This window comes from Colletotrichum tamarilloi (genome assembly GCF_030869305.1).
Source record: "Colletotrichum tamarilloi strain Tom-12 chromosome Unknown Scaffold_9.1, whole genome shotgun sequence".
Lineage (NCBI taxonomy): Eukaryota > Fungi > Ascomycota > Sordariomycetes > Glomerellales > Glomerellaceae > Colletotrichum > Colletotrichum tamarilloi.
The window spans coordinates 621,221-635,177 of NW_026849392.1; the positions used below are offsets into that span (position 1 = coordinate 621,221).

Here is a 13,957-nt window from a genome sequence, read left to right on the forward strand (position 1 = left end):
TACACTGATCCCCAAACGACACACATCTAGACCAACCGCATGTTGCAGACGCCAGACTCGTTAGCCCATCGACGCCTCCTTACCTCTCATATTCGGCTTGACATTGCATACACCATCCCTCGCATTGCCTAGCCCTGCCTTGGACCGAACTGCTGGCTGAGGTCGCCGGCGGACCACGAAGAGGACGCTCGGAAACAACGCCTGCCACCCTGTACCTTGGTTCCTGTTGGCCCATCGTAACTTGCTCCCTTCTTTTATCAGTCCCTCTGTGATCTGTTCCTCTTTCTTCACCATACCACATCGCGCCCAGCGTCATGTTGGCGCCAGCTGCCTTTTTGGCATTGTCCTCATCTTCTGCTTCTTGCTAGCCCGCCTGGCGTCTTCGCCCTCATTGTCAGATTAGTTCATTCTCCTTATTCTTCCTCCTCCTTAAGTCACGCTGTCTGTAGACCGTCGCTTGTTCTCTTAGCTCCGGGAGCTACATTACCTAGCCAACGTTACCCTTCTTGATACCCTCTTCCCCAAACTGTGCTCCTGCGAACGCGAGTATCAGCCTTCCGTCGACCACGCAAGGCGCCCCTTTTCATCCCTTGGGACTTCTTTTATCAACAAGGCGCCGTTAACTCATCGACTACCATCATTGGTGTTTTGCGGCCGTTTTCCACCCGTTACTTTCAGCTCGCCACTGCCGCACTAGGAGACAAGATAGCCTTTGTTCTTCCTGTCGCGGCTGACTCGATTCCTTTGTGCAACTGGCCAACAGGGGAACCTCGCCGTTGCGTTCTGCGCCTCCAACGCCATTGACGACTGCCGCTGGACGACGACGAAACACTCGACGACTGCTCGCTCACCTTGACTAAGCCAACATATACACCGAAGAATGCGAGGAACTTGAACGGTGATAACTCCAGCTCATCTGCCAACTCTCAACGGCAAAGCGTCTGGCATACAACTCAACTTATTCGCCATGGATTTTCTTAGGCGAGGACGTTCCTCGCAGGGGGAGGATATCGAGCAGCAGGCTCTGGCAGGGCCATCTACACAACCAGAAATGGAAGAGGGCTCACGGCCTCGGTCGCGGCGCTTGCCTGGCACAAGGCCTTCCCTCTCTTCACGGAGGCGTCCCGGCAACGGGATGCAAAGGCTAGGAGACGAGGAATCCGACAGCCCGAAAACACCACGGTTTAACATTGGCCTCCCGACACTGCCAGGAACCCGTCTGAACCTGCCACACCTCGCAAGAACATGGACCAGCGATTCCAATGGCGCCGATTCGTGGCCCAATTCGACATCGCAACAACCCCTAAACCGAGTCGACGAGTCTTCTTCCCCCGAACCGCCCACGACGAGCAGAGCCGGACAACCATCAGCTACGACTCGCGTAACAATACCAGCGCCTGTCGCACGGCGCTCCGAAACCGAAACCTCCAGCGGGACGAGGAGGTTCACAGGGCCAGATCCTGCAGAGATGCATCTGGCGAACATGGCACAAGAAGGTCGGCGGCGCAGACGACGGGCACATCGTCGACAGCAACAGGACAGCAACAACGAGGGCCATCCTAAACGATTTCTTCTCTGCATTCCATGGCCAAAATCACGGCGTATGCGATCTCAGATCCTCCGCTGCTTCATTTCAGGCGGGTTCCTGACGCTCCTTCTCGCCGTCTGTAAGTGGTGCCCCAGCCCAGCTTATGGGAATTGTTTGGCGTAATATTATCAGAGACTAACCACTTGAATAGATTTAGCACTCTCCCTCACACAAAATATTCGCAGTAGCGAGTTCACTGTGTTGTTGATTCTCATTATTTTGTTCGTCACGATATTCTTCTGTCACGGCTTGATCCGGTTATGCATGCTTGTCATCCGACCGCGGGTCGACGATGAGACCAGGCCGCCAATGCCGCAACTTTTGGCACCCGGTGGCTACGCTGTGCCACGAGAACCAATCCGAGTTGTGCTGGCGCGCGATGAAGAGGAGCAAGGAGAGGTCAGCGAGGCGGTCCTGGCCAAGCCCCCAGCCTACGGCCTCTGGCGAGAGAGTGTGGTATGTAATACTTATAAGTGTGGTACTACACGTGAGGAAGTTTTTTGGACTGACAAGTTGCATTCAGAGAGTTGACCCCAACCGCATCTACTGGCAGCGCAACCCGAACGCCACGCCGAACGAGGGAACATCCAGTCGCGGAGAAAGCAGCACTGGTCCTCGGCCCCCATCATACGCATCAGAGGACGGGGTGAGCTATGTCGTGGAAGCTCGACCCCGATCCATGGCCCCGGCAGCAATGACTGACGTACTTACCCCACTACCTACACATCCTTCCGAACGGGGGCGGATGGGTGAACACAGGAGTGCATGGTAAACATGTAAACGGGGATCGACCTGCCACGGTCATGACAAGAGAGAAGAAAGGAAAAGAAAAGGGCTCGCACTCCTTGAGCACAGAGAAGGGGCTTGTTTATTATATTATATGATTTTGGCGGCGTAGGCGCTGGCGGTATTTGTGAGAGCATTGAGAAGTCGAAGTACTATTTTCCAACTTGAGGATCTGGCACAGAAGGCAGCACAAGCAGAAGCAGAAGCCATGACGTGCGGTACTTTGGAATTGCCGCGGTATGGTGATGTTCGTACTGGGGGCCACAATATCATGTTTGGCAATTCAGGAGGTAAGTACGAAAGTGTAATATAAGAGAAAAGACATGACACGAGCGATTTCGGATGGAGAACCACGTAGAATACATCTACGAGAAGGGTATAAAAAGACTGATGACTGCACAGTACACTTTCTTGCATGTTGTTCAGCATGACGACTGGTAGCTGCGGGGTGTTCTGCGAGGGTGGTTCCACAGCATGGCTGGGCTTACGTTTACCCCGGACGATCTGGCCTGGCGGCTCTGCAGAAGATGATTGATCTCAACTCCCAAGCGGGAAAAGGGTATTACGGCCTTTCGGTGCGGAAATACAGCAGTGCGCTTAGTACGGGTGGTATTCTGCGGCTGCACGAACTGTGTCAGACAAAGTTCTGCATCCCGTCCTGCAGAATCAACGAGGCAGTAGCAAATCCGTCGCGGTAGCCCATACGTAAAGCTGCATTTTACCTATGTGCTGCATGCTCATCGCAGCTTCTGGCTTCCCAGGCGGAAGAATCAGATACCTGAAAACCTGTCTGTGAGCAAGCGGAAATAGCTGTCCGTGGTCACCTACCGGGCTGCATTGCGCAAGCTCAGAATCTCGAGAATGCAGGTGTCCACAGAGCTATTCCCATTGCAAATTCCTGCCTTTCGACCCTGCAAGCCACTTGCAAGTGAGCCTCGGACCTGTGGCCAGGGGGATTAGGGCGGGGAATTGATGTTGAGACATGTCCAAGTGTCGCGACACACGGACAATCACCGGGTCAGGAACCGCCACATGGACGCCATGAGGACTGGGGTTGATACATATCTTTTTCAGTCTGGTTCTCTTTGCTTGGGCGGCACATTCAGGTGGGCATGCACTGTGAGGGCTTTTGACCCCGTTGGCCCGGATGACTGTTCCAAGTTTGCTCAAGTGTCTTCTCTTAGCGCGCGGATTTACGAGGCCTGGACTGAGAGGCAAGTGCCAACAGAAGAGGACTAGCACGTGGAGAGGTGGCTGTGGTCCTCCTACATGGTGAAGTTGATAGTGAGATAGGCGCTGTTGTACGGATACTGTAGAAGAGGATGTTTGTGCGCTCGTGTTTGTTCTGTGCTTTGATCCAGAGGTTGCGAACATGGACCTCTAGTTCGTCAGGAGTCGAGTGTCCGCACTCCGTAACTACCGAGTGGTTACGTGAGACTGGCTGGTCAACTTCGTCGCTAGACGAGAGATGTAACGCAGAGTTGGGTGAGCACGTGGTGAGGTTGTTCAGGGTGAGGGCAAGGTTTGTGAGAAGGACAACATGAAACTTACCTCGCGCTTCCAATTTTGGCAAGGTCTGGCGCAGCGGAAGACGAGCTGAGTAGGACAAGTTTGAACTTTGTTTGATAATACAGGCTGTCTTTATTGGACTGGATGTGGCGTATCAAGTTGACCCTGGTGAACGATGGACAGTGAGGATGAGGAGAATCCGTCGCTCGGTAAAGTGAGAACGAGTTGAGTTGGAGCTTGGACGGGGTGAAGAGTCGAGACTCGCGTCAAGAGAGTCTCGCCAACAGATGACTACTTACCAGGAGTAGGGGCCTTGGCTAAAGAGTGACTTGTCGGGGCATCGTTGTGATACCTGGCCCGAGCGGCGAGGGGAACTTGTTTGTCCCCGCCCTCCACTTTTGACGATTCTTGGTCGATGGCTTTACATAGGTAGTCTTGACACTTGAGTGTTGAGTCTAGACATGGTGATAAGCAACTGCCCTCGTGGTCCGCGCCCGTCCTCTCAAGGTCTGTGCCGAATGTGAGGCAGACTGACAGAATCCTGATCGTATGGGCTTCGAACTCTTTCATCAATTCCGTCGTTTGTGTACATGTTTCTCTTGTCTCCTGCTCTCAAATGTGAGTTGATACCCATGGAAGAACTTCCACCCACATGAGCTTGAAAGCTTGGGGTGAGTATCAAAAAGGGGTTTGGGCCTTCTTTGCTTTTGGTTCTTGGGAAGGGAATGTAGGTATCGAATCATGGACAGGAAAGCATCCGTCATTGGCGGATGTGGGATGTGGGAGGAGCAGCGGGTGACTGAATCTGCAGGTGCAGGGCAAGCCGCAAATGCAAGGGATGCAGTTTTAAGCGGGTGCGTATCAAGCGCAAGTGCAACTCTTCCAAGTTCCATGGGCTAGGTAGGTAGGTATGGCATCGTGAGGTACAAGGTTTCCAAATGTCAGCAACGAGAGAACCGGACTCGAAAGTCCAATTGACCAGTTGATACCATCTCAGATCGAGTTCCACTTTTCAGGTGTGCGCTCTGTGGCTATCGGCCAGCGGGAAGGTAGTGGGCAAAGGGAAGTCGTGATGGCTCTCAGAGTCCCAGCCCACGTTGAGAATGTCATGGCCTCCAACAAGAGCCAGGAGACAGAGCTGAGTGATTTGGTTGGATTGGTGCAAACGCGCTACGCCGATTCGAGGTAGACGTCCCACACGCACCTTTCCTTGTCTCCTGCCACACGCGCTTCTCCAACCCAGTCAAACCCAGCCCATCACGCTCAGAGCACCTCAATCCAGCCAGCCCAGTCCCGTCCTTTCCTTTCTCGTCAAGTTCAGGAAGGGGTTTGCTTGGTTGTGGTGTACATGGAGGTTCCCCCTCTCAACGCTACCTAACCTTCCCATGAGGGGAAGGGGTTGGAAAAGCAGTCACTGACTGTTGGTGTCAAGTCCCTCGGAAAGAAAAAGAAGAAGGAGAAGAAGAAAGTGCCAGGTACCGAGGGCAGTTGGAGAGCAGTCGAAGTAGCAGGAAGAGGCCGTGGGCGAGAAGCAGGGAAAGAGGCGGAGAAGGCGGAGGAAGTAGGTAGACTTCACCAAACAAGGTGTGATGGATGTGGCCATCCTCTTTTGGATGTCTTGTTTCCTTGTCATGTACCCCCTTCCTACTAAGGTAGCCTCCCGGTCTTGTGTAGATGCCATTTCTCACGCACTGGCACCAAAAGAACCTTGTTCCGACTCGCCCTCATTCTGTGTGGTGTTTTGAAAATTTTTCGCCAGCGTCAAGTCCGATGATCTTGTGAGCCAAAGTCTACCTTCAGGTAAGGCAGGTCGTCAACTGAGGTGCCACCTGCCTTGCTTAAGGACATTCCATTCGATTCTATCTTATGTAGGTACCTTACCTAAGGGAAGGTAAGGTGTTGAAGGGTGATGGAAGGTACCATCATGGGGAGGAAGGAAGTAATACCGTATCTGTATCCGTACCTACCTAACTTAGTATCTGTACCTTACCAAGTAGAACCTAAGCGGTTGCAAGAGAAATATAATTCGGAAGCACGTTTCCTCGCCTCCGTCCTCCGTTTCCCACCTTACCTTACCTCACTTCCAAGTTCCAGGTCCATCCAACCTATTCGTTCCAGTCCCAGTCCCACCTCAGTCAGGTCCTAGTCCCCGGTTCCATTCAACCTGAACCCATCCCCGCTAATACTCCTCCTACTCCTACTCCGTACCTTACCGCGAGTGCCTTACCTCACTCCATTCTCACCTGGCCACTTGCTGCGCTTACCTCTTCCTCCCAACTACTAGACCCCTCCTCCTCCTTCACAAATTATTATTTCCCCCCTTCCCGCATAGTCAACCGCATTTTCTCTTCGAAACAAACTCGACGTCCCCGATTTTCTCAAAGGCAATTTTTCGCGAAAAGGTGAGTTTCGCCCTCGACCCTTCGTTCCTGCATTTTGCGTCTTGTCCGCACAATTCCCATTCGCTCTCGCCCGCCTACCGGTACTTTACCATACCTTACCTTACCTTTACCCCTCTGTCCTTCTACCCGGCCCTCCCCCCTCGTCCTCTGCTCCCTGCTGCCATGTGGTGGTGCCGTGACGTTTCTTCGCCTTGCCGTCGCATCAAGTGCATGCGACGACGCACCCGAAAGCCCAGCCCATCACGGTAGCGAGTAAGAGGAACAAGTAGCAAGCAGCAGCAGCGACGGCGGCCGCCGTTTCTCTAGTCTATCCGCACCGTCAGCATCAATATTTGCATCAGTATCAGCACCAGTATCAGCGTCGGCATCGGCATCAGCATTCGGCCCACACTTCTCGACTTGCATCGCATCGCATCGCAACGCAACACAATTAATTCGGCGAGCGCAAACTACAACATTCGGCTTCCTATCTACTTCGATTCAGATATGGAATCCAGATCGTCATTGCTCTGTAGTCGGACTCGTTTGCGCAACGCGACCGGCTTCGATGATGCGCCAACCCCGCCTATTGTTGGCCTGGTCGCAATTCCGCACATATGCGCCGAGTTTCGCGCGTCGCAGTCGTGTGCCCTACCGCGAACACAATGCAGCGATCCAATTTAGCCCACCATTCCCAAATCCAACCGCAGCCGCGTCGGCCTGCCGCATGCCACATCGACCCGGTAATCGATTCTCGGCTCTCCGTCAGTGTTGAATCCGGAGTCGCACAATTGCGCCGTCTCGCTTGCTATCATCCCCGCTACCCCGGCCCCGCGCTTGCGCTCGAGTCGATGCGCTGCTCTCCCAGAAAGCCCTCGGTGGATCGGCTTGGATAATCCCTCAACTCAACTTCAGCTACTCGCCACCACGCTAATAGATGGATCCGATACTTGGCGGCTCCTGAAATATCTTTCTGCCGAGGAGAAGATCATCAAAAATTGCAATATGCGCACAAAGTTCCGCGCCGGTGCTGAGCTGGAGCACGGCGCTTGCACCTCCGCCTTGGACGCGTCTGATCCTCCCAAATTGGACAGGCGATAATTCGGACTACACTGCGATCTGAAAGCTGCTGCTTGCTGCTGCTGCTTGCGATATTATTTTTTTTGGCCTGCGACTTGGAGCATTGGAGCTTCTGCTGTGCTGCGTCAGAGAGGCTCCGATGAACATTGCGAAGCACTGACCTATAGACTGTTGCTAACACTAAGTCTCAGTCACACAATATCAAAAATGTCTTCCCTCTCTCGTCGTGCCTGCTATAAGTGTGGCAATGTTGGCCACTATGCCGAGGTTTGCTCTTCCGCCGAGCGCCTCTGCTACAACTGTGAGTCACTTACTCCTCAATTTTTTGCTAGGCATATCATTAACGCCAGGTTGTAGGCAAGCAACCCGGCCACGAGTCCAACGGTTGCCCTTTGCCCCGCACCACCGAGGCTAAGCAGTGCTATCACTGCCAGGGACTCGGCCATGTTCAGGCTGACTGCCCAACCCTGCGTCTGAGCGGCGCTGGCACCAGTGGCCGCTGCTACAACTGCGGACAGCCCGGTCATCTTGCGGTAAGAAACTCCAGCTTTTAGAGACCAATGCCCAGGTTATTAATGTTTGAGCAGCGCGCGTGCCCCAACCCCGCCGGCGTCAACATGGGCCGAGGTGGCCCCCCGGTTCCCCGTGGCGGATACGGCGGCTACGGCCGTGGTGCCTTCACCGGTGGTCCTCGTCCTGCTACCTGCTACAAGTGCGGTGGTCCCAACCACTTTGCGAGAGACTGCCAGGCTCAGGCCATGAAGTGCTATGCTTGCGGCAAGCTTGGCCACATCTCTCGTGACTGCACCGCTCCCAACGGTGGTCCCCTCAACACTGCTGGCAAGACTTGCTACCAGTGCGGCGAGGCCGGTCACATCTCCCGCGATTGCCCCCAGAAGAACACCAACGGCGAAATCCCCAACGACGTTGATCTGTCGGCTGCCCCTGGCATCCCTCAGCCCGCTGTTGCGCCCATTGCCCCCGTTGCTTAGACGGCGATCTCTGGACATGTTCTCTTGAGGACGTTGCGACTTCTTGGGCTAGGCCTGAGGATAGAGGCAGGCTTGTCTTGATGCAGCTTCCCTCAAAAAAACCTTTGTGGCATTCCTTCAGCGATGTCGCTTTCATTTATCTGCAATACGACCAATCATTACGCCTTTTGAACATCACCGCAACTACAACTTCCACCTTTCATTCTGGTTATTATTTCAATCTATGCATAAAATGGGCATGCCGCCAAATGGCATACTTTGCTTTTACATGGCGTCTACACGGATTCCCCTTCATCAACACGATTCATTTTCTGGAACAAAACGGGAAAGGCTTCCTTTCTTCATAGCAAACGACTCTCACGACGGATGGTCTCAAGCACGTTTGAATGCATCTTATCCAGCGCAGTTGGAAACAAAAGTTCACGACCCATATAGCCATCTTATGGAGGATCTTGGCTTGACAATGCTGCTTCTGGTTCAATATTCCAACAACGAGGCGACTCTGTTTCCGGTGTCTGTTCCTTAACTCGCCACTGGACTCAGGCATACGGCAGCAAGGGGAGCATTCTACAGAACGACGGTTCCAGGGTCGTTCGCGGCCCAGAATCTTCACTACCCCTGTGCTCGGCAGCGGGCATAAGTGGACAGCTAAAGCTGGCCATGGGCTGCACTGCTGACCCAGCATATCGGGGTCGGGAAGATCCGTAGGATGGAAGATGGGGCTCGGGGAAGGGGATGAGAGATATCCAAGTATCTTATGAAGAAGAAGAGTTTTGGGGCGGTGGAAGTGGTTGTTGAGTAGAAGATCCCTTTGAAGGGAGGAATGGTGAGCACCCCGGCAAAGCTGTTGTGGCGTGACGCACAAAAAAAAGAAGATGTTGTTGTCTGAGTTGTCCGAGTCTCTTCTGGGGTAGGGCGTGCCGCAGTTGTGATGGGTGATCTGAACCGGGTGATGCTATACAGGGGATTCTGTAGGACAGTGGGCATTGGGCTGCCTACAGGAACGACTTTGAGGCTCCAGGACTACAGGAACAGGATACGCCAGCTCTGCTACGACTAACGACGAATGATTTTATTGCGGAGTTTACAAATACTCGGCTTTCAGTAGATACAGCAGAATCGTAGAACGACTCTGGGGATACTCCAAGGCCAAGGATTAGGCCTGGCATAGACGGCACCTGTATGAGATGATGCGGAGCTGTGGTCCAGCTGAAGAACACCAGGCAAGTCAGCGTTTCGCAGAGCACCTAATCACATGCAGTCAGGCTTGACCATGTGATGGATGAGGTGATGATACACCGTAATGCGACTGCGTGGGTTTTCAGGAGCTTCAAATCCCGTAGTAGAGACATGAGGTCATGAGTAGGCACCAGTGCACACGGAGTTGAGTGGGTACGAACGGCACGCCGAAAGCTATGACCATCGGTCCCGGAATCCTTTCGAGGAAAGTGTAACCGGACGTCGGTGTTCGTCTCGTCTTCTTCGTCATGCCGGTAGAGTCGGCAGGCTATTCTACGCGTAGACGTGCGTATTCCACCATCCATGTGTCTGACTGAGTGAGGCTACCGGATCACCTGTACCGCAACAGGCTACGCTTACTTGTGCACACTGCGGATGCCGGTGTCGAAAGTCGGCCAGCCTTAATGTCATCAATAAGTACGATGCTGAATACCAGGGCACGGCCTTGGTGTCCAAGCGGGGTAGAATAACGGCTAGCCCCAGCCTGCCTCCCAAGCGCTGACTTTTGCAATGCAGCCAACGTATGAGAGGGGTGGACTTGCATGCTGCAGTCTGCATTACCACGCCATCTCAAGTAAGAAAACTGCCGTCATGCTCGAGTTGCAGCCTGATAGGTATCCACGTCTACCTATCTTGGCCTGTCCATCTTCCATCCGCCTCATTCTGCCTGGGGGACTATGTCACGAGGGTCGCACACAAACATGTTGTAAGACTATAGATGCTTTCCGTACGGCTGGGTCATCCGATGGTCAACATCGCCCAACTCAGAACTTCTCCCAACGTCGATGCAGCAGGCTGCAGAGCCTCATTCCACAAGCTAAACGTCGGGAACAGCCTAAGCTGGATAAATAAGTCATCGCTCGCGGCATGGGCCTGCTGCTGAAAGTTAGCCACCGTATGCTGTTCCTCTCCGCCACCCTCGGCCTGACCTTGACCCACGTAGACGGTCTTCGTGGGTTCCTTCTCTCCTACCTCAACCCCATTGGAGCTGGGCAGGTAAACTTGCTCACGTTCGAATCTTCCGGGAGTTGAAGCCGCACTTTACAGGAAAGCATAAGCCGAGCACCTCAGCTGAGACTGCTACCTCTGACCAGCTGAACAAGTGTCGGCAAGCGCAAAAACATTGCAATCATCTACTTTGACTCCAAGGCAACTGCCAAAGAGATCGACCCCGAAGACGTAATGGCATCCACTGTATTATCGAGCTCCAGCTCGAGCTCCGACGAGGTTGTACCGTCGTCTGTGATCCCCCACCCGCGCCGCCGAGCATACTTAGCCACCATGCCTGTAACCGTCACGAAACCCCGAAAGACGAAGCAACAGCCTCCTCAGGAGATCATTGACGAATTCTGGACAAAGTTTACGACCAAGACTCCAGGAAAAGGTCGGTCGCATCCTTGATACGGAGAATCGCCTTGGACATCAACGTGAGACTGACTTGATTGTGTTTGATGCCAATAGCTACCACCGTCATTCCTCAGAATGCATACGCTGAGAGGGTCGCGAAGCGTTCTTCCAAAGCCACTGGGATCTTCACTCAGACGTCGTACGATGAGGCTGCGACTGTCTGCAAAGCCAAGGTCGACAAGATTGTTCACGAGTGTCGCCGAGTCAATCAACGTTACAGAGATCCTCACTATGATATCGAGTTTGATCTCAAGTTTGGGCGCAGAGACTGCCTCGAAACCTTATGGAATACCAAGGACGCGAAACCTCCGCAGTCCGCTTTCCAGCCCAAAGCCGTCAAGCGAGTGGTCGATATCTTCGACAACCCGCAGTTCTACATTGACGGGCCTACGGCGGACGATGTGCGCCAAGGTCGAGATGGAGACTGTTGGCTCATGGCTGCGCTGTGCAATCTGAGTAACAAGCCTGGCCTGATCGAGAGAGTCTGCGTTGCACATAATCTTGAAGTCGGCGTGTATGGTTTTGTCTTCCATCGCGATGGAGAGTGGTTCAGCGAGATCATCGATGACAAGGTATGCTCCATTGCCCCTCTGACAGTCTAGTTGGGGAAACCTTGGACGAGAAGTCCGAGAAGACCCCACAAAGTCTTGAGGCCCTTTCTAACCGGCTACATAGCTGTACCTTACCAAGCCCGACTATGACGAGCCCTACTTGGAGCGAATTCTCTGGGAAGATCGCGAGCGCATCAATTCAGAAGAAGCCTATAGGCGTATTTATCAGTCAAACAGTGGCGCGCTTTACTTTGCTCAGTGTGAGAATCCCAACGAGACATGGCTGCCGCTTCTCGAAAAGGCGTACGCAAAGGCGCACGGAGACTATGCCTCCATCGAAGGTGGTTTCACGGGCGAGGCCATCGAGGACCTTACGGGTGGCGTAACCTCAGAGGTCTACACAACAGACATCCTTGACAAGGAGTACTTCTGGAAAGAGAAACTCCTAAAGGTCAACGAAGACTGGCTTCTGGGGTGCTCCACTGGGTTTGCATCAAGGGGTCTAGGGGAACGTAAAGGCATTATCGAGATGCACGCCTACAGCGTCATGAAGGCTGTCGAAATGGATGGCCAAAGGCTGGTTCTACTGAAGAATCCCTGGGGAAAGGGTGAATGGAAAGGAGCTTGGAGTGAGTTCCGTCTTCGAGATATAATGTCTTACCGTTCTCGCGCTGACCATTAGCAGGCGATGGCTCCAAAGAATGGACCCCTGAGTGGTTGCAGAAACTCAAACATACGTTTGGCGACGACGGCGCCTTCTGGATTTCGTACCACGATCTCCTCAAAAAATACAACATATTTGATGTTACCCGGTTATTCGGTCCCGAGTGGAAGGTTACATCCATTTGGACAACACTATCAGTGCCATGGACCCTGGACTACCACGAAACGTATTTCGCGTTTACAATCTCCAAGTCGGGCCCGGTTGTGATCGTACTAGCGCAACTAGACGATCGATACTTCCGTGGTTTGGAAGGTCAATACCGGTTTGATTTGCAACTCCGTCTGCACAAAGCCGGCCAAGAGGACTATGTCGTTCGGAGTCAAGCATCCTACCGCATGAACCGATCTGTGAATGTTGAACTCGACCTTCAAGCTGGTAGCTACGAGGTTCTTGTCAAATTAGATGCGGTGCGGAACGATGGCGTACTTCCCATCGACCAAGTGATTCGCAACAATGCCAAAAACCGCCGAGAGAAGCTGATCCGGATAGGGTTGGCCTATGACCTTGCTCATAGCAAGGGAAAACTTGTCGAGTCGGCCGCGGAAAAGGCGGCTAAAGAGGCACATGAGAGGAGACATCGGGAAAAGCGACGTGCCGAGATCAAGCGCAAGATCCTCGAAGAGAGAGAACAGGAGCATTACCTCAGGATCAAAGCCAAGAGAAAGGCTCAGAAACAGCAGGCGAAACGCATCGCACAACACCAGGCAGCGAAAGAGAAGCTACGTGCACATATAAGGCTAGCTAATCCCCTTCCGCCGAAGCAATCTGAGCCGATTCCAAACCCACCAAGCCCTGTGGCCAAAGTCACAATCCAGGAAGCCGAACATGAAACTCTTGAGATTGCAACCAAAAACTTGTCTTTGTCAAACGATTCGCGAGGAGCGGGCAGCCAAACCAATTCAGGTACCATGGCAGGTGAGGACGTGCCGATTTCCCCCCGCCACAAAGACAGAGCGATACCTCAAGTCTTTAAGTCGGCTGAAATGCTGGAACAAATCACCGAGAGAAGCCCGGGATCTTTGACACCTCCGAAACCTACAAACAAGCGTTCCAGAGGCGATAGGCGCGAGGTAGTCAAAGTCAGAAGTGAGGTGCAGGAGGCTACCCTTCAAGATGTCGAAGAGGTGATGAGTGAAGAAGCACCCCCATCGGAGTATTCCGCACCTTACCCATGCGAGTCAGACGACGATGGCATTGCAAGTGTATCATCCATGTCGGAACTTTCTGAGCGGGAACTGGAGCTTGAAATTGACGCTGTTGAAAAGCGGGAGCCCAGTACAGACCGTCTGCCCCCGCAGCCACCCCCTGGTGCGCCTGCCGAGGAACAAGACGAGTTTGAGAGAGATCCATGGAATGCTGTGGCTGTAGTGGGACTTCGAGTGTACTCCAAGGTAACGGATGAAGATCAAGAAGAGGTTATTAGCAACCTTCGGGTTGTGCGGCCAAGCTTATATCCCCAAGAGGAGGCAGTTCCAAAAACCGCAGAGCCAGGTGACAAGAAGTCAAAAGGTCTGGACGTGGATGACAGTGCCAAAGATGCCACGCTGGAAGGAGAAATCAAACAGAGAAAGAAGAGTATCCGGCCTACCAGTGAGGACCTCAGCGATGCTTCAAAGCTGTCTCGCTCTGATGCTAGCAAGAAACGAAGAGCGACTCCTGGCGTTGATTCCCTGGGGTACACGTTCGACTTTCAAGCTTGA

At 53.2% G+C, this 13,957-nt stretch overlaps 4 protein-coding genes across 4 annotated transcripts; all 4 read left to right on the forward strand.

The window, feature by feature from the left end:
* Positions 1 to 967: 967 nt before the first annotated feature.
* On the forward strand, positions 968 to 2,815 carry CTAM01_03945 (uncharacterized protein; the record flags this gene model as incomplete). Its single annotated transcript, XM_060519975.1, has 4 exons — positions 968 to 1,667; positions 1,740 to 2,044; positions 2,112 to 2,234; positions 2,777 to 2,815. The coding sequence occupies 4 exons, from the start codon at positions 968 to 970 to the stop codon at positions 2,813 to 2,815; spliced, it is 1,167 nt and encodes a 388-aa protein (XP_060385396.1).
* Positions 2,816 to 4,856: 2,041 nt separating this feature from the next.
* CTAM01_03946 (uncharacterized protein) lies at positions 4,857 to 5,778 on the forward strand (the record flags this gene model as incomplete). The annotated part of the gene is made up of 3 exons (XM_060519976.1): positions 4,857 to 5,033; positions 5,316 to 5,448; positions 5,756 to 5,778. Coding segments are annotated over 3 exons (333 nt in total), but the record flags the coding sequence as incomplete, so codon positions are not given.
* A 1,773-nt stretch (positions 5,779 to 7,551) lies between these two features.
* CTAM01_03947 (zinc knuckle) lies at positions 7,552 to 8,336 on the forward strand (the record flags this gene model as incomplete). The annotated part of the gene is made up of 3 exons (XM_060519977.1): positions 7,552 to 7,645; positions 7,702 to 7,877; positions 7,932 to 8,336. The coding sequence occupies 3 exons, from the start codon at positions 7,552 to 7,554 to the stop codon at positions 8,334 to 8,336; spliced, it is 675 nt and encodes a 224-aa protein (XP_060385398.1).
* Positions 8,337 to 10,442: 2,106 nt separating this feature from the next.
* CTAM01_03948 (calpain family cysteine protease) lies at positions 10,443 to 13,957 on the forward strand (the record flags this gene model as incomplete). Its single annotated transcript, XM_060519978.1, has 5 exons — positions 10,443 to 10,571; positions 10,689 to 10,959; positions 11,037 to 11,554; positions 11,658 to 12,162; positions 12,219 to 13,957. 5 exons carry the CDS (start codon positions 10,443 to 10,445, stop codon positions 13,955 to 13,957), a joined length of 3,162 nt encoding a protein of 1,053 aa, XP_060385399.1.